Source organism: Lepidochelys kempii, chromosome 15 (assembly GCF_965140285.1).
Source record: "Lepidochelys kempii isolate rLepKem1 chromosome 15, rLepKem1.hap1, whole genome shotgun sequence".
Classification (NCBI taxonomy): Eukaryota; Metazoa; Chordata; order Testudines; family Cheloniidae; genus Lepidochelys; species Lepidochelys kempii.
This window is the reverse complement of record NC_136394.1, coordinates 26,233,724-26,259,025: the sequence shown is the minus strand read 5'-3', so window position 1 is coordinate 26,259,025 and position 25,302 is coordinate 26,233,724. Positions and strand designations below refer to the sequence as shown.

The window sequence follows — 25,302 nt, the reverse complement described above, 5'->3', positions numbered from 1 at the left end:
CACTCCTCTTGTTTGCAGTCATTTTCACTTTAGGATTCTATGCACTGACAGACTGTAACCAAAACATTGTAGGAAATCCTGCAGAGGAGGGATGTTTAAATCCAAACTAAAAGCTGTTGTTTTTTTAAATTTTGTAAATCTGTATTAAACAAAATCTGAAATGTCCCTTACAACTAGTGAAATATTATATTCTTTATTATCTGAGATGGAGGTAGAAGGTATGTTACAAATAGGAAAAACTCCTTAGAGGTTAAAATTCTTTACCACACTGACTGCTTGTGAATAGCCACTTAGTGTTTAATCAACTGCTTGTAACCAGACAAGCTTCAGATGAAATGCATTGTAAACAGCAAAAAAAAGACATAAGATATAAAGTTTGTTTGTGTTTTCTCTCTCTTTGGCGTACAAGCAAAAGCGTGGACCAGGATTCAAATATGCGTCGAATCTCCCAGGCTCACTGCTTAAGGAACAGAAGATGAACAGAGATAATAAGGAAGTAACAGATGTAGCAAAACGGAAAGGGGAATGTGAAGAAACCCCCAGGCGGAAATCTGATGAACATTCCAAAAAAACGCCTGTTGATTCTATTTTGAGGAGAAAGTCAGATGATGCGCATATGCGAAGGAAAAGAAAATTTGAGAAACCCCAAGAACCTGCTATGAGAAAACGGGTATGAGAGGATAGAACCTCATTTCCTTAATGTGCGCACACACACGGGCACTTGTTGTGGGTCAGGGGCTGATGTCTCTTGCACTTCTGCTTTGAGCTTTCCTTTGAGTCTCTTGAATTCCAGCAAGTGATAGTTACAAAGGAAATTACATAGTACTTTACATTTCTTTTTGAAAATTATCCATCAAGCAGAACAGTAAAGTTTATCCACCTGAACTTTACTTTACTTTACTTTTTTTATTCAGGGACAGAGAACACAGGGCAAAGAACTGGCTATTTACTTTAAAAAAGAAATTCTGAACTAAGTGAGCCGCACTGTAGGATTATTATTTTTTTTTTTAAATGGGGAGTGGTCAAAAATAGTTTCAGTCAACCCTTTTCATCTCTAGCCACTGGGTGGCACTCAATAGCTTTCTCTAACTAGCCATAACTACATAAGCAGTAGTCATACTTCACTAAGTAACTGATCCTTACAGCATCTGAGATAATATTCTCAACAACTTACAGAGAGCAGGAGGAATCTATCTATAGCTTTCAGCTGCAATTTGGGTAACTTTTTAAAATCTGACTTGCACAGTTTATTTGGGCCAGAAAGCATTCAAATGCTTTAGTTTAATTTAACGTCTAGGGATTGCAGAGTAGCTTGTCTATGGAAGTGAAAAGGGGGGACCTGGCTTTAACTTCGGTCATGAGTAAACGTGTGGTGATTTCAGTTGTGTTTAGTGGGAGTTTTTGTGCTAGTTTTGTAGTACACATAAATTCACTACGGTAAACAGCCCAAGATTTGAAATAGAGGTGATACAGGTAGTGATTGAAGTTGCAGAGGCAGAGTAGGGGGGCTGCATGCACAGTGGCAGTCCGCATGTGTTTGGTCTCTAGCCAGTGCTGTTATTCTCTAGCCAGTGCTGTTATCTGCTTGCCTTTATGGGCACTAAAAACTATTTGACTTAGTAGAGGATGCTGGTATGTGTTTCCTACATGCCTCCAGAATGTGGGACACTTTGATGGTTCTGTAGAGTGACACCACAGTACACTGGGGAGGAGATTATGGGGAGATGTTAAATGTTCATTGATGGACTTCAGCCATTGAAAACCACAAACCATTAGTATTCAGAAAGGCAAGAAACAAAGTGTGGCTTGATTATTGTATAGTGGGTTAATTTGCCTGCTTCATTATGCTTTGCTGTAACCATTCACCGAACCAGCTATTAATTGAAGAAAATTGGTATAGTATGAATTTTTACTAGATACCTACACAAAAAATAAACTATTTGTTTTCTTTTCTTTCCTGAAACAGCTAAAACTTGGTAAAGAAGAGAAACTCTTCAGGAAAAAGGTACTTTGACACCTCTTTAATTTGTGTGCTTCCACTTTTTTCCCCTCTTGTGTTCTGTGAGCTGCATTGTGGTTCAGTTTCTTTAGCAATCCCATTGCAGTGTCTTTGCTACCATTTTTACTGCATATTTGCATCTCAGAATCAGAAAACATCCTCTTTCTGGATTCACACAGAGGTTTCCACCTGAGATTAGTTGATTTTTTTTTTTTTTAAATATTTCCTATTGTACAATCCTCTACTAAAATGCTGTTAAAACAGTGTCACAGGGCGGCACAAGTTTCCTTCCCCTTGTCCCTGCGCCCTGTGCTTAGGCTGGCAAAAGAAAGGGTCTCAGACGCCTCTTGCAGGTGCTTCACCCGTGTTCTTTTATTTATAGTGGCTGTACAGTCCCAATTCCCCCAACACCAGTCCCTGCTCCGACCCCTCACTGGGTCCTCTGGCCTTTGAAGCTTGTGCCAGCCAGCAGAGACAGAGCCATGACCCTCCTATCCTTCTGCCTGGCTAGCCTCCCCCCACTGAGCTCTTCCCTGGGTTTATATGTCTTCCCAGTCAGCAACCCAGCTGGTTCCACTTGTCTCAGCAGATTATGCTGAGCCTGCCCTCGTTAGGGCCTGCGGCTGGGCTCCCGGCTAAAGGTCTTGGCCCATATACGCGGCCACCCTACAGGGAAGCAGGGGGAAGTCGGCTCTTTAGCAGGGCATCCAAAGGTTTAATACTTCTGCCCTGTGACCCGTAGGCTATGTCATTTTCAAAGACTAGTGGGTAAAATTCTCTTTTCTGTACTGATGTTCTACTCTCTCTCTACATGCACCAATCTTGCCAGACCCAATAACATAATTAATTTGTGTAATGGTGCATGAGGTAAAATCTGTCCTGACTTTGATGGTGACCTTGATGGCTTGAGGGATGATCTGTTTGCCTTTTATACACTAGCATATGATTAGAAATGTTGTAGGTCATTAAATTATCCAGCTCCTAGTTTCTGACTCTCTGATATCCTAGGATGGAGAATGACATAAGGTGACTATCGTGTGAAGAAGTTTCCATTTAATTAATCTAAATTACCTGTCACTAACTTTCAGTAACTTCTCGTTCTCCTGTAATAAATGTAAAAAAGGAGGAGTTGATCATCTTTCGCTAATCCCTCTGTAATCTTAATTCCCTTAGTCCAGTCCCTTGTAGCTTTGGTTAAAGCTCCAAAAAAAACCCCAAACTGTGCATGAATGATACATCCCCATTTAAAAGCTAGGAGCATGTCCTTTTATTAGATCCATACAGTTTATTGCAGCAGCATAGAAATTCTGGCATAACAATCAGTGTGTTGATAGTGTCACACCTCCTTTTGCCAACCCCATCCCTGTTTCCTACAGTGCCATTTCATTTTAGTTTTAACAACTGTTGACTTCTCTCTTGCTTGTAGTGATCAGATTAGACCCGAAATCTTCCCCTTTTTTGGCATGGTATTGCACATCTCTTGCAACTGTGTCCCACATACATCAGTGTGGGATTTGATTAAAGTAGACAAGTCATGTTTGATTCCTGCTTACGAAAAGTGACTGGATCAGGGAGGAAGGTTCCAGCTGACGCCTCCACAGCCCCACTTTCAGTCAAAGTTTCTGTGAACTTCAGGTCTCCTCAGACTAGCAGTGTATCAAGGCTGTCAGTAGGATCACCCATTTGTATATATACACACTATGCTGGAGAGAGACTGAGACAATGAAGTGCACTCCTTGGGACATAAAGGGGTAGCTACCACTCAAGGATCCAGCAGCAAGTGGCAGAATAGCAGTATGCCAGGAATATGGCTTAGTAATTGCAATACAGAATGTTCCAAAACTTGCTAAATCAAATGAACCCAGTGTTCTTAGCCTGCGTTGCTGCTTGGGTGAGTAAAACCATTGGTCTTGAGTGCATCTCAGGAAATACAGTGGCTGTTTTTTAAAATGGGAAATTTACTTTCTGAACCACAGTGTCCTGAGACAGTTTTCTCCTACCCAACAGAGATCTCCTGAGGAAGAGAGCATTTGTTTACATTGTGGTGTTACCTGCTGCATATATTAATTGTTTAACTGGCGCTCACTTTCTGTGCTACCAGCAGATCCTTAAAAATTAGATTGTCCGGATGTTTTAGGAATATCCATGTTAAATATAAAACAGTCCCCGGGAGTCCTTAGGGTTGCTCGTGAACTTACGATTTTTAATATACAATGCCTCTTTAAAATACCGTCTTAGGTGTGGTGCCACCAGTTATTAACGTTCCACTGTAGTCGGGAGAATGTTTGGATGTGGTCCTTTACCCTATTGCCCTCTATGCAGGCAGCTGGGAAGCATGTCCTCTTGCACAAGGTGCTGTTTGCAGGCCCTGTGACACGAACTCGTTAATTATCAGCTCTACTAAGCCTCAAACTCTTCCTTTTCAGAGGCGATCATGGAAGGCTACAGATGACCGACCTGCCATGGCCAAACCCCTGCGGCGTTTTAAACAGGAACCTGAGGAGGATCTGCCAGAAGCACCTCCAAAATCCAAGGAGAGTGACCAGTCGCGGTCGAGCTCTCCCACTGCGGGCCCCAGCACCGAAAGTGCTGAGCCCAGGGACAAGAAGAAGATAAAGATGAGGCGGAAAAGGCGGCTTCCAAATAAAGAACTGAGCAAAGAGCTCAGCAAGGAGCTCAATCAGGAGATCCAAAAAACCGAGAACAGCCTTGCCAACGAGAACCACCAACCCATCAAATCTGAGCCAGAGAGCGAGAATGAGGAGCCCAAACGTGCTCTGTGCAATAGTGAGAGACTCCACAGGTTCAGCAAAGGGTTAAATGGGACTCCCAGGGAGCTGAGGCACCAGCTTGTGCCAAGCCTGCGAAGCACACCTAGGGTGATTACTCGGCCACCACCTTCACTCTCTCCTCCCAAATGCATTCAGATGGAACGCCATGTAATCAGGCCACCCCCCATCAGCCCTCCTCCGGACTCACTCCCCCTAGATGATGGGGCAGCCCATGTGATGCAAAGGGAAGTCTGGATGGCTGTCTTTAGCTACCTCAGTCATAGCGACTTGTGCATCTGTATGAGAGTTTGTAAGACCTGGAACAGATGGTAAGGAGCTGAGGGGGATGATGCTGGTTTTATCTTACTTCATGATGTGATGCATGGAGGTATAGGATAATCAGCACTTACTAATTTCTCTTCTTCCTGAAGGGGATTTAAGCATGTGTGAAGTTTTAGGGGAAGATGATGCTCTCCTCAGTTCACATGGAGTGAGGGTATGACCACAAATGCTGGCCTTTAACAAAATGCAGTTCAATCAAAAATAGTGTAAATATTTCTAGGTGAGGTGTGTTTGTGCAGGAGCTGTTCTGCTTTTTCTTGAGAACTCGAGATCACCTACAAGGCTGGTAAACACACAACCACATAACATCTCTCATGCCAACTGTATTCCAAAATCCTCTAGTTAGACAACAGCAGAGAGAGCAGTGTACTAGTATAGGAAGTAGAGGTTCCTGAATCTGGACATCATTAGGTGCTTGCCTGGCTGCCATTAACTTGAGTCTTTCCTCCATCCAGTTATTAAATGCCTCCTGAGATTCAGACAAGATATCCCTTTGCCCCCTGATCACTGATTTAAGAGGTGCTTCAAGCTGTTCTAAGATCATCTTTGCATATACAGGGCACATGTGGGAAAGAACTTGTTTGTTGTATTCTCAACCCTCTGCTTTTTAACAGCAGTTTCATTAGTAGAATATCTGAGTGTATTTTCCATGCTAATTGTTTTATTGTCATTTATGGTGTGTCTCTTTGGGCCTCTTATATAAATTGACTCAATAGGTCAATGACCGTAACCCAACAATAAGCTATAATGTATATTATGAATCTCATAGCCATGTTTATACACTTGGCTGAACTTCCAATAAAGCATCCTCTTGGCTGGCTGCTCAGTTGTATCAAAACTCTAATATTTACCCAGACAGGCAGATAACAGACTCTTTCATGGCACTACCCAGTAATGAATAGGATAATTGACAAACTGATAACTCCGTGGAGAATAAGGTCCATGGAATTGCTTCCACTGTGGATTCCTTTGTGATTTTACAAGAAGCTTGTAAACCGATTTTCTCCAGCTAAGTACAGTGTTTCCTAATGCTAGATAATTCTCGCAAGTTCGTTAGGATTTTTGCATGGCTCTGTTGCACATAGCAAACTATAGCAACATGGAAGGGGCAGAGACACAGAAGCTGTGTGTGTAGGATTAAAATAGAGATGCAGAGCAAGAGATGGAGATTTCAATCTTACAAGACTCACGAGTTTAGCTAAAAGGAAAACTGGGGAAATCGGAACAGTCAGTAGCACCTCCTTGGTCAAAACTGACCTTCAAGTCCAAAGGCTAAGAAAAATAAGAACTTATTCTGGTTTGTTGAAGCTATACGATGGGATTTTCAAAAGCTCCTCAGTGACTTAAGAGCACAGTCTCACTGAAAGTCAATGGGACTGTGCTTTTGAAAATCCCTCCCATAACAGGGTTTCATCTGTTGGGAAGAAATCCTTACATTTTGGCTTTGATGAAAACACTTGAAGAAGCTTTCAACTTGTGTAACAGACTCTGCTTGAATGTATTCATGAGCTCTCCCTAGCCTCTTCAAACAGATCTCCCTGCTGCTGCCATTACAAATACATACACTGGTTTCTCAGCTATTTTTAACTCGTAAGACATTACAAAATTCAAACCAAATACCAAATTAACAATTGTGGTGTTATTGTAGGTGCTGTGATAAAAGATTGTGGACCAAAATAGATCTAAACCATTGTAAATCCATCACTCCACTTATGCTCAGTGGCATTATCAGGAGACAGCCTGTAACCCTTGATCTTAGCTGGACAAACATATCTAAAAAACAGCTGAGCTGGCTCATCAACAGACTCCCAGGTAAGTGACATTGTGACTGGTGTATTGATCCCAGTTTAGATATTATGGGGTCTCTAGGGAGAAATCTCTGTGAAATGTGTAATGAAACAAAATTTAAAATGATACAAAAGGGATCTAAGTGGCCTCAGAGAGAAGTATTAGGACACAGAATCCTACAGCAATAGTATGACTGGAAATTTTGTGGTGATTGTTCAGAGTCCTATGTGAAACGAGTGGGATAGGTCCTAGTGGAAAAATGTCCAAATCATTAGTATAAGCAGCCTTGTTAGCCAGCCTCTTAAGAGAAGTTTAGGGTCAAATGGGTGATGGAGAACTCTGTCTCCAGGGAGACAGTCACCCATAGTGGTGGATATTCCAGATCAGGGGTGAAGTACAGTGACAGGGCATTGCGGGGACATTTGCCCTGTCGCTGCCTGTGTTAGCTCTGTTCTGTGGTCAGAAGATTGCAGACTCTTTGAGTGTCAGGATCTGTCACCAGTGCTACATTTATCCTTAAAATTAACCTAAATTGGACTCTACACTAGGATCAACTATGGCATTTCCTTTGTTTGTATCTCCAGGTCTACGAGACCTGCTGTTATCAGGGTGTTCATGGATAGCTGTCTCAGCACTCTGTAGTTCCAGTTGTCCTTTACTCCGAACCCTGGATGTTCAGTGGGTGGAAGGATTAAAAGATGCACAAATGAGAGACCTCTTGTCACCACCAACAGATAACAGGCCAGGTAACAGATGGATTTATTAATAAATGTAGCTTGGCAAGTGTCTTTCATGTGCCAATAGGAGGTAGCTGGCTTGCGGGACACGACACTTCTTGGGGCCATATCCTCAGCTGTAATAAATCAGCGAAGCTCCTTGACCTCAGTGTTGCTACTACAGTTTACATTAGCTGACCGTCTGGGCCCTGTTCTGTAGAATGCGGACGTATGTGAGATGTGTGGGCCAGTACAGCTACAGTGCTGGACATCCTGTGCTAAGTTCCTCGATAACAAGCTATGGCCTCTGGCCACTCACTTCATCTGCTGTGCCAGCTTTCCCAACAAATGACTTTCCTCCATTCGGGCTGCAAACGTGTATACTTTAAAAGTGTGGAAATCTTTTCTTTCAGTTCAGAGGAGCAGTAGCTTTTTTTTGGCCTTATCAAGGCCTCATATCAGCTCAGAGCAATATTGTGTGATCTACCAAACATGCTGGATCTAAACTTGCAAATGCATAGTGCTTGTTCCTATGAATAATTCCATTAAAGTCTTTGGACCCTTAATTATTTTACTGGGACCACACTTTTCCCCCATCAGGGTTTGGATTTGTTCATATGCCCGTGCAAACAGGAAATTTATTCTAGACTCTTGCATGCTGATGGCTACAAATAGTTCTATCAAAATCATTAACAAAGCTATCATCAAAAATATTGAGCCAAAATGCATTTCACATCTCGCAGACTGCACGACTGGAGCTGAAATAAGTCTCAGTCTTCCATTTTGACTCACTGTTGAGTTGGGCTTGGGTTTGTCAGACCTCAGTTTTTGTTCTTTTGTTCCCATTATTGTGTGGAACCTATGCAAAAGGGGAAAGTGATTGACTGCCAGGGGAAACAGTGAAAAGGACTTTAGATAAAGTGCTGTCAAATGCACAAGCTAAAAGTGAAAAAAACAGGAGGAAAATGTACTCTCACTGATGGTTACCTTGAGGGCTTCTTGAAACAGTAGGTAACTTAAATCACTTCTGTGTATGTGTAACTGTCCATTTAAGTAAATTGGGGGCATTGGCACCATAAGTTACAGTGCATTTTGTGTGGGGTTGGTTTTCAGTCTGCTGCTGATTGCAAAACGAGAGAAGTTTAAAAAAACAAACAAAAACTTTTGTAAACTTTTGTCTTACAGGTCAAATTGACAACCGAAGTAAACTACGGAACGTAGTTGAGCTGCGTTTGGCTGGTCTGGATATTACAGATGCTTCTTTGCGATTGATCATTAGGCACATGCCTCTGCTTTCCAAGCTCAATCTTAGTTACTGTAACCATGTGTCAGATCAGTCTATTAACCTGCTGACTGCAGTAGGAACCACCACGCGTGATTCCTTAACTGAAATTAACTTATCAGGTATGTGGTTGGAGGTATGAATGAGGCTCTGCCTAATTGAACTAGAGCTTGTAGTGGCATGAGAGATGCTGGATTTGTATGAAATATAAGAGTACGAATTGCAGGGGAGAGAGTTGACTCAACTGTCTCCCTCCTTCCCCCTGAAAGAGCTTCATACACTCTATTAGCCACATACCCCCCCCGCTAGCTCACCTGACCTTCCTGGGGAAAACCAACTAGCAATTCTCCTTTGTCCACTTAGCTTTCTTTTATGCTGGAAAATTCACTCTCTTCTGTCTCCAGGCTAGAAACCACCACACTTTACTTTATCCATCCTCCCTGTGTGATTGTAAGCCCCCTCTGCCACCACTCATGAAACTGGCTTGTTTTGCATTTTTATCCAATGTGACACAACTGGCTGCAAAGACCAGAGAATTGTCATCAAGCTGGTGGGCTTTAACCCATTGATTGTATTGACCAGTGCAATGATACAAGAGCAAATGGGGGCATGTCACCAGTCTGTATAAGTTGTCGTTGTATTGACAAATTAAGACAAATTGATTAATTTCTCTCCCCTTTGTTGTTTTCCTGACAGATTGCAATAAGGTTACTGACCAGTGCCTGTCCTACTTTAAACGTTGTGGAAACATATGTCAAATTGACTTGAGGTACTGCAAGCAAGTGACAAAGGAAGGCTGTGAGCAGTTCATAGCAGAGATGTCTGTGAGTGTTCAGTTTGGTCAGGTGGAAGAGAAACTTCTTCAAAAACTGAGTTAGTTAAAGGACAAGTGTGTAAATATTGGGGCAAGGGGTGGGGAAGGGGCTAAGAACATGTAGGGATTTTATTTTCAATTGGGAAACCAGAAAATATCAAAGATTGGATTTTACAGTCCTGTCAAGGAGAGAACATCATTAAAACTACCCATGTTAAGAATTTCAACCTGTGCCATTTAATTCAGTCTACCTGGGATGTCCTGCACTGGCTCTTATGCAAATTCATAAGGTGACTGTTATTGATGATAAATGTTCACACCTGGAAGAAGACGACTGACCTGTTGTTTCAAGTACCACAGCATGTGCTTGGGTAGTGTAAATTTAATTTCTGCTCTTCATTTCTTAAAACAACAAAAAAAAGTCGGTGTCATTAAAGTGGACCACACGCTGCATTTCTGCCTCCTTACCACGTTTGGTTTTACATCTTACATTATGCAGAACTATTTTTGTACAAAATTGTTTAAAAGTTATTTATGCAATGTTTGAATGCATTACCAGTGTTTTGGTTTTGGATTGCCAATTTTTATCTTTACAGTAGGCGAGAACTTAACCTATACTTCGTAGACAAGGTATCCATCCGCAAACGTGCCCAGGTCAGGAAAAGTAGGTTAATACTTTCAATTTAAAGCATGTTTTAATGGAAGTTTATATCCTGCTTTGTATACTTCAGAAGTGACATAAGCATGTTGTGGAAATAAGGTGTAAATGATAGTTGAAGTAAGACACTATGCCAAGTTTTATCTGTATAGAAATCACCTTTTTCTCAAAATTTTAAAAATTCCAGTTTCAGCTTTTGCACATAGGAGGGTTTCACTCTGTAGCATGAGCTCTTGTACTCAATATTAAATTAATTTATACAGTGAGTCAAGCAGTAGAATAAATGGTCAAGCATAGTCTTTTTTTCCTCTTTCTTTGAAGTGTGAGTTGAGTTCTCATTTAAGGTTTATAACATGGTTATTTCCTGATTGTAAAATTCTGCATTGATAAGTGCCATTGTTGTAAGGTGTTGTTTTCGTAGAATTTCCTGATGCAGTTTTACCTTTGTTGAATTTGTATAAACAATTGTACAAAAACAAGACAAAAAGCCTAAGAGGGTTTCTATTCAAACTTGAATTGATAAAAATTGTTCTGTTTGATGCAGAGTCAAAAGTATTTACAGTGCAGTTCTCATCTGAAGAGTAACTTTATTAAAAACAAAACTGCATACCGCTTTCTTACGCAACAGCTCTGTTCCCTGTGTGTACTCAGTCATGACTTTCTGCCTTTAGGAACAAAACCAGATTGTTCACTGTGTTTTGCTCTTAGCCATGCAAAGCCACCAACTAAGACTGAGGTGAGCAGGATTTTATTTCTTTTTGTGTGTGATCAGTCGTGAGGTTTCAGTTATGCATAAGCAAAACCATTGAGCAGAAAATGGCACAGTGGACACAAAACACTCCAGGGTTGCACAAGTGTAAAGTGACCTACTCTGGCCTGAAGCATCTTTCACTAGTTGTGATACATAAAGTCATGTCTCTCTAATATATCAGAATTCTCTAAGCATGCTGATAAAGGAGAGAGAGTTGATCATTTTATTTCCAAAAAGTCTGACAAAGCTCCAAGGTTCTGGACCAGAACCTGTGGTGTTTAATACACATATAACCTGAGAAAATAATAAACAGTAAAATGGCATAAATTCCAGGTAACACAATTATTTAGATGAGACGAGACTAAAGCTCATGAACAATTTCAGAAGGACCTAACGTCTCACTAGCTGGGAAGCAAAACTGCTAGATGAAATTCTTTGACAAGTGCAAGGTAATGAATGTTGGAAGGATGAGCACACAACTACCTGTATATTGCAGGGCACTCAATTTATTATGAGAAGACCTGGATGTACTCCTGTGGCCAGTTCAGTGAAACCATGTGCACTGGCAGTCAAAAATGAAAATGGTAGGATGGATAAGAAGACCTGGAAAATGTCAGAATAGACTGAAGCACTTTCACTGTTGGACTTGTGAGATGTGGTTCATCTAAGCTCGTATTTTCATCCCAGCATGACTCATCTCTCCTGTTATGTTTGCAGTGCTGGTAGTTAGAAAAAACATCTTTACTTATAAAGTGAATACATCTTGATGTGGAACCCCCTACTGCCATTCTTAATTGCTTTTATTTGAAATGATTTTATTCTGAAGAATGACTGACTAATTCTGCTACTTCAAAATTCAGCTTTAATGGAATATCTGTCCTGTGCTATGAACATTTTGAGAACCAACAGTGCGCCTGACCATTGCAGAATGTACAAGACATAATCTCTGCTCTAAGAACCTTCAGGTAAGTAAACAGTACAACTCGGTGTAATGCAGCAAGTGACTAAACAACGGAGGTAGCCAAGCAGCATGGATTTTGTAACTGCTACATTAGTTGCTGGATTAATGTTGAGCTTTATAGAAGTGTTTTGTTTTTAAACAACTGGTAGATGCCCTGCATAAAAAATTGACATCAGGCAAGCTCACTCAGTTTCACCATCTGCAGAGTGGGTGTAATAGTATTTCTTTTGTAAGATGCTGTAAGATCTACTGATAAGAACTATGAGATCTAGGTATTTATATGTAGGGGATAATCAATTTGAAAAAGAAGTTACTGTGCTCCTGTCCATTTCCTTTTTACATTTTTCCTGTCTAGTGCCTATGTAGTAGCTAAAATAGAGGCAAATGACTGACTTAATCCTGACAGGTGGCCGAAGAAGCAATCCCCTTGGGGGAAGAGGGGAGTTGGAGAATGGGGCACCAGTTGGGGCCTGCCTCTTTAGAAAACTTTGGACTTGCCTGAGAGTTATGGGGAAATGGTACTCGCATGTTTATAGTTCTTGCTTAAGTTTCATTTTCTATACTTAATTTATAGGAGAGGTAGAGCTAGATTTTTCATTTACGTGCTGCTACTTGTCCCCATTGTGGGAACTCGGAGCTTCTGGAGGGCAGATACTTTGTCTTAAAATAAAGCTTTGCAATCAGTTTGCTAATTCACTTCTTTCCAGCTGTCAGGCAGACTGTACTGAGTGATTCTAAAAGAGGCTTATCAGCCTCCAGTTTCATGGCGATTAAGCCTGCAATCGGAGTTGATAAAGGATTTTGCTGTTCAACTGCAACTACTGTAACCCAGACCGTCATCCTTTAACGTTCTCTTTAAACTACTGCTCTGAGTTTCACTATAAGGCATGTTTTCTAATCATTTCATCATTCTTGTAGCTCTTCTCTGAAACACCTTCAATTTTCCAAATTCTTCTTGAATAGTGGACACCAGACCTGGACACAGTACTCCAACAGCAGTTGCCCCAGTGCCAACTAGAGATAAAATAACCTTTCAGCTCTTGAGATTCCTCTGTTTATGTGCCATGGGGTGGCATTAGTCTGGTGGCCAGTGTCATACTGGAATCTCATTTTCAGTTGATTATCCACCACAACCCCCAAATCTTTTTCAGAGACATTACTTCCCAGGCTAGAGTCCCCCAGCCTGTAAGTATAGCATTCATTCTTTGGAGAGATATATTTAGATTTAGCCATATTAAAACATGTAAGTGTACCCATCTTACTGAGTAATTGAGATTGCTATGTCTGTGATCTGTACTCTTCATTATTTACAACTTTTGTGTCATTTGCAAATTTTCAGGGATTTTTTTTATAGGTGATCCACATTTTTTATCAAATAACATAGAGCCAAAAACTGATCCCTTTGGAACCTCACTAGAACCAGGGCTGTTCAGTGATGATTCCCCATTGACAGTTACACTGATGCCAGTTTTAATATGTGCCATGTTAATGTTATATCATGGTAGTTTAATCATAATGTCTCATGGTACTAAGTCAACTGCCTTAGAGAAGTCTAAATATATTACATCAGTTACCTTTACAGTTACCTTTGGTTCCTCTAAAAGAGACAGATCCTGTCTATTTTCCATAAACCCATGTTAAATGTAATATAAAAATGCCAATCAATTATTAAGCCCTGTGTCAGCTGCTCCGTGGTCTTCCCTGGGATGGATTGATAAACTGACAGAACTATAATTACCTGGGTCATCCTGTTTTCCCTCTTTTTAAGTAATGGGAACAACCTTAGTTTTGTTCCAGACTTCTGGAACTTCCCCACTGGTTGAAGACTTATTGAAAAAGTCAATATTAGTGGTGCAGCAATCTTCTCCATCAGCTCTTTTAAAACTCTTGAATGCAAGTTATCTGGACCAACTGATTTTGAAGTGTCTGACTTCAGCAGTTGCTGTTTAACATCCTCCTGAGAAACTCTTTCCACTCCATTAGTATCATAGCACGTACTTGTTCTTTTTCCTAAATACAAAAATATTTTTACTGAATACTTGTAACACTTCCTTCTAGTAATGGACCAGTACCATTGTTAGGATTTTTTATTCTTAATAGACTTAAATTCCTTAAGGATGTTGGCCCTAAGTTTCTTGCTGTAGCCCATTGGTTTCCTTATCAATTTTCTACAATAACATAAGAATGGCCATACTGGGTCAGACCAAAGTCCATCCAGCCCAGTATCCTGTCTACTGACAGTGGCCAGTGCCAGGTGCCCCAGAGGGAGTGAACCTAACAGGTAATGATCAAATGATCTCTCTCCCACCATTCATCTCCACCCTCTGACAAACAGAGGCTAGGGCCACCATTCCTTACCCATCCTGGCTAATAGCCATTAATGGACTTAACCTCCATGAATTTATCTAGTTCTCTTTTAAACCCTGTTATAGTCCTAGCCTTCACAACCTCCTCAGGCAGGGAGTTCCACAAGATGACTGTGCACTGAGTGAACTTCCTTTTGTTTTAAACCTGCTACCCATTAATTTCATTTGGTGGCCCCTAGTTCTTATTATTCACTTTCTCCACACCACTCATGATTTTATATCTCTATCATATCCCACCTTAGTCCCTTCTTTTCAAAGCTGAAAAGTCCTAGCCAAACCCCTAATTGTTTTAATTGCCCTTTTCTGAACCTTTTCTAATGCCAGTGTATCTTTTTTGAGATGAGGGGACCACATCTGTACGCAGTATTCAAGATGTGGGTGTACCATGGATTTATATAAGGGCAATAAGATATTCTCAGTCTTATTCTCTATCCCTTTTTTAGTGATTCCTAACATCCTGTTTGCTTTTTTGACTGCCACTGCGTGGACATCTTCAGAGAACTATCCACAATGACTCCAAGATCTTTCTCCTGATTAGTTGTAGCTAAATTAGCCCCCATCGTATCATATGTATAGGTGGTGTTATTTTTTCCAATGTGCATTACTTTACATTTATCCACATTCAATTTCATTTGCCATTTTGTTGCCCAATCACTTAGTTTTGTGAGATCTTTTTGAAGTTCTTCACAGTCTGCTTTGGTCTTAACTATCTTGAGCAGTTTAGTATTGTCTGCAAACTTCGCCACCTCCCTGTTTACCCCTTTCTCCAGATCATTTATGAATAAATTGAATAGGATTGGTCCTAGGACTGACCCTTGGGGAACACCACTAGTTACCCCTCTCCATTCTGAAAATTTACCATTTATTCCTGCCCTTTGTTCCCTGTCTTTTAACCAGTTCCCAATCCATGAAAGGATCTTCCCTGTTATCCCATGACAATTTAATTTACGTAAGAGCCTTTGGTGAGGGACCTTGTCAAAGGCTTTCTGGAAATCTAAGTACACTATGTCCCCTGGAGCCCCCTTTTCCAGGGTTGTTGACCCCCTCAAAGAACTCAAAGCTTAGTAAGACATGATCTCCCTTTACAGAAACAATGTTGACTTTTGCATAACAATTTATGTTCTTCTATGTGTCTGACAATTTTATTCTTTACTATTGTTTCAACTAATTTGCCTGGTACTGATGTTAGACTTACTGGTCTGTAATTGCCAGGATCACCTCTAGAGCCCTTCTTAAATATTGGCGTTACATTAGCTATCTTCCAGTCATTGGGTACAGTAGCTGCTTTAAAGGACAGTTAATAGTTCCACAATTTCACATTTGAATTCTTTCAGAACTCTTGAGTGAATGCCATCTGGTCCTGGGGACTTGTTACTGATAAGTTTCTCAATGTGTCCTCTAGTGACACTTTAATCTGTGACAATTCCTCAGGTTTGGGAATCTCCCTAACATCCTCAGCCATGAAGACTGAAGCAAAGAATTCATTTAGTTTCTCTACAATTACTATCGTCTTTAAGTGCTCCTTTTGTATCTTGATTGTCCAGGGGCCCCACGGGTTGTTTAGCCAGCTTCCTGCTTCTGAAGTATTAAACATTTTGTGGTTACCTTTTGAGTTTTTGGTTTTTCTTAATACATTTTTACATTTAAATTTGTATGGCTGTGTTTATGCTCCTTTTTATTTACCTCACTAGGATTTGACTTCTACTTTTTAAAAGATCATTGCTTCTTTTACATGGTTAAGCCAGAATGGTGGGGTTTTTACTGTGTTTAATTTGGAGTATACATTTAAGTTGAGCCTCTATTATGGTGTCTTTGAAAAGTGTCCATGCAGCTTGCAGGGATTTCACTCTAGTCACTGTACCTTTTGTTTAACTAAGCCTCATTTTTGTATAGTTCACAGTGTTGGGCTATTGAGGTATTTCTCCCCTCCCCCCCCAATGTTAATTGTTATATTATGGTCACTATTTCCAAGTGGTCCTGTTATAGTTACCTCTTAGACCACATCCTATGCTCCACTCAAGACTAGATTAAGGAGTTGCCTTTCCCCTTGTGGGTTCCTGTACCAGTGCTCCAAGCAGCAAGATTTTCCTAGCTGTCTGATTTATATTATGGTCAACTTCCCCTTTTTTTCACTTGTTATACATTAAGTAGCTGCCATCACTCTATACTTGATGTAAACACCAGCAGGATATGCTTCAGGCAAGGCCCCTGTTTCAACTGAAGTGATTTTTGAAGGGGGCTGGCTACATCAGGATAGCATTGAAGCTTATTAATGTAAGTAAGCAGACTCCTTCAGTCATTCACAAGGTGGTACTCAATCTTGTTACATTACTGAAGAGTCCAGTTCAAGGTGAGCTGTAGTGTGAGTATTGTGCACACCTGGCTAAATCTAAGGGGTGCAAGAGATTTTTATACAGCTGCTCAAAAGCATGCAGTCTGGCCCTTCTAACCTCCACTGGAGACTTAGTCAAATGACACTTGAGGATAGTGAATAGTTTAAAAAAAGACATAAGACTGATCCCAGACCAGTTACAAACCTTTATTAAACTCTCAGCCCTTGTTCAGAATGGAAGTAATGTATATGCTACATTCCCCTACATTAACTTACCAACTGAACAAGTCAGTACTTTTTTAGAAAGTTTTTTTTAAAAAAAAGGCTAGTTTTGTTCTCTTCTGAAAAATAAGCAGTAATGTCAGTTAAAGATTCTCTGTAAACTGCATATTGAGTTGTACCAAACAGCAGCAGCAGTTTATACTTCCTGTTACTTCTGAAAGTATTGACAGATTTGCTAGTTTAGCCAATATCCAGCTTGTGCATAAAGTCTGAGTAGTTTTTTTCAAGAATGATTATCAGGATGTTGTGCAGTAAAGATTTCAGGATTGTTTTTTTGGTTGGTTATTTTAGAGAGAATACGATAAGTTAGGCACCTAAGAGTTGAAAATGGAAAACCACCTACCACTTTGATTGAATTGCAGCACAATTTAATGGAAACCAAGCAGCAGTGCTAGAGCTAAGCCCCCTGCACCTACTCCCTCCCTGCAGCAGCTTTGTCAAAAGGCTACAGAAATCCCCCCTACGGAGTCCTGGCTGTAGAGCATTCAAGTCCTGAGTAGGCATGGGAGGCAGTGTACCTCCCATGATCTACAGTACAGAAAACCAGAAGTATTTTTAATGTACTAATGGCTGCAGTTACCAAAACACCTGCCTTCCCAAACTAGATGAACACTGGGAATTGAATAGTGGGTTGTAGAGAAAGTTGAAAGACACCCACATATAAAAAAACCCAAACTATACAATATGGCAATGCTGCATTTGCCCAGTAAGACTTGTGGGTGAAAATTCAACTCAGCTTAAAGTTGTCACTGGATAACACAGGCATTTCAATAACTGCCATTAGCTCTCCCCCTTAAAAAAAAAAGTAGTTATACTATTAAGTATCTAGCCTACAAAGGTAGTGGGCAATACTGGCTGCCTACTACACTCATTTACCTCAGAATCTATTCCCACTGAGCTGCAGGACCCTTTAAGGGAAATTCTTGTATTCTAAAGAAATTATTGCCACTGATGGTGGTTTGATACTATCTAGGAGCTGGACTGAATAACCTATTTCACAGGGGCCAAACAGGTAATTGGCAATTTTGTTCACTACCCTAGTCTTGATTCAAACACCTGTGAGCAAGCAGCATATTAAAAAAAAGCTACGATTCCTCTTAAGTTCTCCCCTCCCCCCTTCCTTACTCTCAACCCATCCCCACCCTGGAAAAAAATGGTTAAGGTTTGTAATACTGTAACTCCCAAAAGTTAGCATCTACTAGTTTCACTATAATTGATCTGTATTCACATTAAGTTCCTAGTATGTAGAATTCAGTCCTTGCAAAATTAATAGAATAGGTTTGAATGAATTTGGGACCACTGAAGTTAACCCCTGTTCCCTTTGACTACATTTTATTCTTAAACTGAACATGGAGTAATTAGCATTTGGATGCAGTTAAACAGAGCTCTGTAGGACTACACAGTTCACTTTGACAAAGACTGTTAGTGGACAGTATACGTGTAATCAGACCGACATTCGGCACAAAGTAATAAGCAGGAAAATAGATTAGATTAGCTTTACCTTTATGCAACGGCAATGCTTTCTACAATCTTAGTTTATCGACTGTTTTAACACCCTTGTAGCACTAGTGTCAGAACAGTTACATTCTATTTAATGCTTATTAAATACTACACAAGTCTATTTGCCAGGAGCAATGCATATGCACCAAATGAACCAGGCTAGAGTCATCCAACAATATGGTCATGGTAAAGCAGTTTTCTGTTGACTATACTGGACCCTTCAGCAAACTAATGATTACGGTGTTCTTCAGAAGAGAGCACTAAGTGATGCTAGATCTGCTGTAAACACTTCATGGCTTTATAAGGTAACTCAGGCAGCTCCTGCAGTACATATCACCAAACTGCAATTTTAATTACAATACAGGAAAGTGTTTCAAATGCTTCTATAGCCTGCTGTTCAAAATGTTTGATTCATATTGAAACTAATGTTCGTCATAACAAGCTTCATCAGTCCTGCCCCCAGAAATACAGGAACTCCGGATGGCTATAAAATGTGTTTTTGGTCTTAAGATTTAAATACATGCACTGCTCGTACAACATACTGTCTACAGATCGGACACTCACTCATTCTTTTGCCACACTTTGTGCAGGTGACCATGTGACCACATTCCAGAAGAACACAGTCAATTACTGCATCCATGCAGATCCTACACAGATTATCATCATTCTCATGCAGTTGTATCTTCTCTCCCTCTGCAAATCAACAGACAGGGTTAAGATTTAGAGAAATTCAGGCCATGGCAAAAGCAGCTAAATTCTATCCTAGACATGTAGGAAACTAAGTTAACTCATTTCAGCATCATATCATTTTCATCTGCATTTACAGTAAAGCTATGATAAAATAAAGATTTAGTTTACAACCATTATAAACTGAGTAAGATTAAGCTAAGTGATGCAGAGTATGGTTTTGTCCTTTATTTAGGATCAAATAGCCTCTGTGATGTCACATGGTCCAGTGAAAAGTGTACTGACTAGGATTCAAATACAGGTATCAATCCAGCTCTGTCACACCCACTGTCATAGCAGGGTCAAAGTCATCCCACCACTGGGCCTTAGTTTTATATCATTTGTTAAACATGGAGAACAATACTTAACTCCCTCTTTGTAAAGGACTTTGATCACTACAGATATGTATGCAATATTAACAGGGCTAAATACAACCTTACAAAAATTGCTATTGGGACATAAGATTTATGAAGCATTTAGTAAAGATGTAGAATTAAATGAAAGAGCAGTCATGGTGTATGATGAAAAGTAGATTGGGTGTTAATCTTTCACATTTTGTAAGATGTTAGAGAAACAGGAAAAAAAATCTTGAAGTTCACATTTAAACTGTCCCAAAATGATACTGTAACTGTTTGAGTGGCAGAATTGTGACAATTTAACTCAGTTGTGCTTAGTTTATAAACACAGTGCAACCATATTTGTTAAAATGCTAGCTTTAGGAAAAACACCAGAAACTTGATCAGAAAACCATCACTTGTCCTAGCAATGGCTTCACAGCTATGCCACAGAGAGAGACTGGTCCCCTGGCAGAGGGATTTTTGCCAGTGTAGCTTTTATCACTGAAGTAGTAACATCACTAAAAATTAGGAGTTCTCTTCTGAAATAGTTTTTTCTATGCCAAAAAAATCCCACTAACACTTTGTGAAACCACAGTGAAAGGTATGGGGGTGCAAAACTATTTCATTTTCTCTAATGGGTTGGTTTTCAATAGTGCAGTTGTTACCAATTTAACTACTCTGAGGAAAGCTGAAGTGAGAATGATCAAGTTTATTTAGCTTCAGCAAAAGTCATCAAAACAGTACAATCTTGGGAACTAATAACACATACTGATCAACAGTGTAACTCACATGCCAGATCTAGCATAGCTTCAGCTATTCTGGACACAGCTAGTACAGTTAAAATAGCTTTTCAGTTGTTGCAGCTGACAAAAGCACTCAACACCCATTGTCAAAGCCAGTCACGAGAGAACAAGAGTTAATTTTGAGAAAAAAAAACAAGAACAAAAACGAACACCTACGTGTCCTGTGATTTTCCTCACTCTCTCTGTAGAGCCTGCTCACTTTCTCCACAAGTTCCCATTTTTCGCAGCATCCTGAATAGTTGACAAAATTACGAGCAAGTATTTCCTTCAGCTGTCGAACACTCAACCTTTCAATATCTTCTAGACTTGAAATATCAGACAGTGATGCTCTTGCTCTTTTTCTGGACACGCTAGGGGTCTGAAACACACCAATTATTTCTTATTTTTAATTTTAGCTAATCCCTGCTATAGTTTAAAGAATTTACTTTTTTTTTAAAACAATATTTTCAAATATTGATGTTAACACGCATCACCACAGCCTAGTTCACTCAAACTAAATTAACAGTGTTAAGGCTCTGCATGGTTTTCTATGTCAGATGCCAAATAGGTCTAGTTTACTCTTTAGGTGGTTCATATTTCTCACCTGCTCTTCTGCATTTTCTTCTTCTTCCTCCTCCTCTTCGTTATTTGCTGAAGGCATCCCACCTTGTCCCTGCATATACAATGAATCAGATCAGGATAAACAACCCCCTCTGGTACAGTAAGGAAAATGCTTTAAAACAGGTAACAGATGACACTCAAATTGGAAAGCTTATGCTAACGTTAGCTGTTACAGTTTAAAGTGATCACAGTCTTGTCCCAATTACCCATGTTCTTCCATTTTCAAGTGCAGGATGTAAAAAAAGTATTTCCTGAAGACCCTACACCTGCCCATTGGTATATTTAAAAAAAAAAAAAGTAGCAGACAGCACTTTTATAAGTTCATTGTAAGACCACAACTACTGGTACTGTACCTGTACAGGTGGTCCATTTTCTGTGCTTCCTCTTCTATTTGTAATTTCTCCTTGAGAGGATGACACTGATACAGACAGAGAAAATGGATGTGTAAAAAAACTAGAAGTCTGTGACCTTGAAGAATGCAAGCTACTAGTGTCTGTATCCTCAGAACCTAATCCATGATGGCAGAGTACAAGATCCACCAAGTCGTCTTTTTCTCGACAAGTATCTGTTGGTATGTTTCTAAGGATCAGATACTGACGCAGATCCTTGACTTTCAGTCGCATTAACTGAGGCCGCTGAAATGCTGTCCCTTGTAACAAGTGACACGTAGAACATCTTCTGAGATTTTCTTGTAAGACTGAACAAACTGAGCAAAAATCCTTCTTGCAGTCACAACACACGTGCTAAACAGGAAGACGAAAAAGCCATTAAACTGTATGCCAGATATTCACAGGAATAGAAAATAAATCTGTATTTGCTATTTCCTTCCCTCCCCCCCCCCCCCAATCACCCACTGCTATTCTTATGCTTTCAACTGACAATCTTAGTATGTTTTCTGACAGGTTTCAGAGTAGCAGCTGTGTTAGTCTGTATTTGCAAAAAGAAAAAGGAGTACTTGTGGCACCTTAGAGACTGACCAATTTATTTGAGCATAAGCTTTCATGAGCTACAGCTCACTTCATCGGATGCATTCAGTGGAAAATACAGTGAGGAGATTTATATACACACGGTTTTTTCGTGTTCTAAGGTGCCACAAGTACTCCTTTTCTTTTTAATGTTTTCTGAGTGGTCTATGAAACTGGCCTGTCAAACAGTTTTGCAGGTACTCTCCAGAGCATTTGTAGGACTAGTACATTCATCAAGACAGTTAATCCATTTTAACAAGACAACGCTAACTTAAATACATACTTTTAGTTAAGTCAAAAGGACACCCACTTGAAATCTAGTCAATTTCAAAGTTCTATACCTGCCACCAAGTCTGTTTCTATTTTCTGGGGAATGTTTTAGTTTCTCTCTTTCACACACACGAAATAGGACTACAGGAGAAAGTATGATTATACACAAGGTGCGTGCAAATGCACAATGTAAAAATGATGAAAAAAGTTGATCTTTCAGGTTTAGTGATGTTAGTCATTAATTCTTACAGTAATAAGAGCAATTTCAGACAAGTTTGATATAAAGTGAGTGGCCTTTTAAAATGCTTTCCCAGCAGAAGAAAGATATATGAAAGAACTATTGTCCTCCCCAAGTACTAACTGTGCAAAGCCATGCAGACCTTCCATCCCCTCTACTTTATCGATTTCAGCTGATGTAGCCGAAGTTAGAGGAACCAGAAAGCTGTTGGGGGTACCTTTTTACTTCCAGAATACAGATCCAAGGTATACACCAACAGCTGCATATACTAGAAAGTGGCAGGGTCACAAAGCAAACAATTTGGAGAATAGCAGCTCTGTGATTGGAAGCCTCTTTGTCCTTCATGATACTGCAACTGCAAATTCTGATTAAGAGACTGCATACAAGGCATCCTCTTTCTGTGATGACATGACAGTGTACACAATTCCCACAGGCCTCATCTTGACTAGAAGAGAGGTTTCTGAAAATGTTAGCCAACATATTTTAAACATTTTTCCCTGACTAGACAATGGAGACTACATGGGCAATGTCACAGAAGACAATGTATAATGATTGCAGTGCAACAGTCATCCAGCACCATTAGAAACATTATTGAAGCCTTGATGTATTGTTCCGCTTCCATTCCCAGAGAACTACATTAAGATACTTAAAATTACTGAGACTCAGTTCTGATGATTCAAGATACTAACCAGTTTCTAAGCTGGAATCTGGAAGATAGCACTTTCTACACTGTGCTATTAGGAAATTAAGTCATGGGAGACAATTATGCCTTCCTCTGAAGCAGTGGCTAGAAGTATAAGTTGCACTTCCTAAATAAAGTCTCCATAGAGCTCCTCTATAAAGATATTGACGAGGACCCAGATGTTTTGGGAAGACAGTTCAATGGCTAAATAAAGTGTAAGCTTTAATCTTGACCTCAAAAAAAACCAACCAAAAAACCAAAAACAAAAACCACTCTTAAAAGCAGTTATACATCAGAATAATAAAAGAATGTCACTATGGGTATTAGCAACAAGTCTCATATCCCAAGTCTACAGACTCAGGCTCATGCTACAGCACTAAAGATAGTTGTGTAGACATTTTGGCTCAGGCTGAAGTGTGGGCTCTGAAGCCTCCCATCCCATCCCAGGGCACCAGAGCCCAAGCAGCTACGTGGCTATTTGTAGCATCATAACACAAGCCTAAGTCTGTAGACCTGGGCTCTGAGACTTACAGCTGTGGATTTGTTTGTTTTTGCCATGTAGATATACCCTGTATTTTTTTCCAGCTTGCAAAAGCCTCTCAAGCAAGAATGTGATAAGAATATTTAAGGGAAGAGATGAACTGTAAAGGACAAGGTAATTTTCCAATTAGACTCTTATGTCCCCTACGCTCTAAGTAGAGCCAAACATTGTAAACACTATAATTGAACTACAAAGCACTACCTACATGTCCATTTCACTCAAAGCCATGTAGGATAATCTCTGTATACAAAAAACACAGGAAACTACAGACACCAAACTTTTACATAAAGCTCTGATTTAGATTTACTATTTCTAATATGAAAACGGAAAAGTCAATGTTATATACTCAACCCTTCCTGGAGACATGCTAAGGTCTTAAATTGGCATCTAAACTCATCTCTCCTACCACAAGAAACTAGACACCACAGGGAATAATATCTCCAAAGGAAAAATCTGGAGGGAAAAAGATAGGAAAAATTCTCTTTCCAGATATTACAGGTCAACCCTACAGGAGAATAAATTGTAAGGGACATCCACAGTAGCAAATAGAAGATGCAGAAGTTAGACTTAAATCAGAAGTTTACTTTTCCTGACTCTTCAGGCTGACAAATTTGAATGGCAATTTTTTCCAACAAGAAAGAGGGAGGGGTGGGGAGTAGACTGAGGGCAAGGATGGTCTAAGGGCAACTCTGATGGTCACTTCAGACACAAGTGAAATGGTCCTGCATTTAAGAAACAACTTGGAGGACAGGGATCATAGGAGCTCTAGCAATTAGCCTCAGATTCCTGATTCTCCAGTCAGAACAGGCCTCACCTGAATCCCATTAAAGTTAATGGGAGGGCTCCCAGTGATTTCAGAGGACCCTGAATCAGGCTTAAGTTCTAGACAGTGTTTAGTTTAGAGAACCTGAGGTAAACAGAGGTTCTAATTCAAGAGATCTAGTTGCATACAGGCAGGGGGAATTGGTATATCCAAGAGTCACATGAGTCCCTTAACACGACTACCTCAACTACCATGATTAGCCTAGATATCTCTCTCCTCACATTCTTTGGAATTTTAATAAATTAGCTCTAGGAAAGCTTAGACTGAGACATTATGGACCCTTAACTGCTGCTCAGGCACATTGCCACAGAAGGAATGCAGAGCACAGTAGATTACTAAAATGGGGAAATCTCTGCCAAGAGATTGATCTGTTGTAAGAATCTCTGAATATTAGATTTTCTGTAAATCAGACACAGCTGGGCTTCAGTTTATTCTAAGTTAGCTGCAGAGAACTGGGTCACTGAGTGGTCCAGATAATGCTGGCCTGCCAAATTGACTCTAAATTTAGAGATTACACTATTGTTCTATAAATACATAGAACAGTCAGTCATCTATACATTGGGTTTTGAAATACATCCATAGTTTAAACAAAATTCCAATCAATTTTATTTGGTAAATTTTTCATTAACTCACCTGTTTGACTAAGTGAACTGATAGGCTACTGCAGTGGATTAGGTTTTCAACTTCCTAGCCAACCTTATTCCTCTGACACAGGTCTAAGACCACAATTAAGTTCACTTTGTTTCTAAGGAAA

The 25,302-nt window shown here is 40.0% G+C and overlaps 2 protein-coding genes across 10 annotated transcripts in view; one reads left to right on the top strand and one right to left on the bottom strand.

Annotated features, from left to right (window-relative positions):
• Positions 1 to 16,042, top strand: part of KDM2B (lysine demethylase 2B) — a 176,003-nt gene extending 159,961 nt beyond the window's left edge. For 4 of the 5 annotated variants that reach the window (XM_073313300.2, XM_073313301.2, XM_073313303.2 and 1 more), the window contains 7 exons: positions 402 to 670; positions 1,967 to 2,005; positions 4,426 to 5,099; positions 6,761 to 6,924; positions 7,485 to 7,646; positions 8,802 to 9,020; positions 9,595 to 16,041. In XM_073313300.2, the coding sequence (XP_073169401.1) occupies positions 402 to 670; positions 1,967 to 2,005; positions 4,426 to 5,099; positions 6,761 to 6,924; positions 7,485 to 7,646; positions 8,802 to 9,020; positions 9,595 to 9,776 (1,709 nt within the window). In that variant the 3' untranslated portion in view covers positions 9,777 to 16,041. Of the gene's footprint in view, positions 1 to 401; positions 671 to 1,966; positions 2,006 to 4,425; positions 5,100 to 6,760; positions 6,925 to 7,484; positions 7,647 to 8,801; positions 9,021 to 9,594 lie in introns of all 5 variants that reach the window. The other variant, XM_078848977.1, reaches the window with a different exon arrangement.
• RNF34 (ring finger protein 34) overlaps positions 1 to 25,302 on the bottom strand; it is a 64,734-nt gene that overhangs the window by 31,729 nt on the left and 7,703 nt on the right. For 3 of the 5 annotated variants that reach the window (XR_012155117.2, XR_013634732.1, XR_012155118.2), the window contains 5 exons: positions 21,383 to 21,772; positions 21,013 to 21,081; positions 20,586 to 20,787; positions 19,127 to 19,255; positions 13,821 to 14,092 (listed from right to left, as the gene is read on the bottom strand). Coding sequence is in view for 2 of the 5 variants with exons in the window: in XM_073313309.2 (XP_073169410.1) it covers positions 19,068 to 19,255; positions 20,586 to 20,787; positions 21,013 to 21,081; positions 21,383 to 21,772 (849 nt within the window). In the remaining 3 variants the exon portion in view is untranslated. Of the gene's footprint in view, positions 1 to 9,935; positions 10,115 to 13,820; positions 14,093 to 16,972; positions 19,256 to 20,585; positions 20,788 to 21,012; positions 21,082 to 21,382; positions 21,773 to 25,302 lie in introns of those variants that run through there. The other 2 variants (XM_073313310.2, XM_073313309.2) reach the window with 2 other exon arrangements.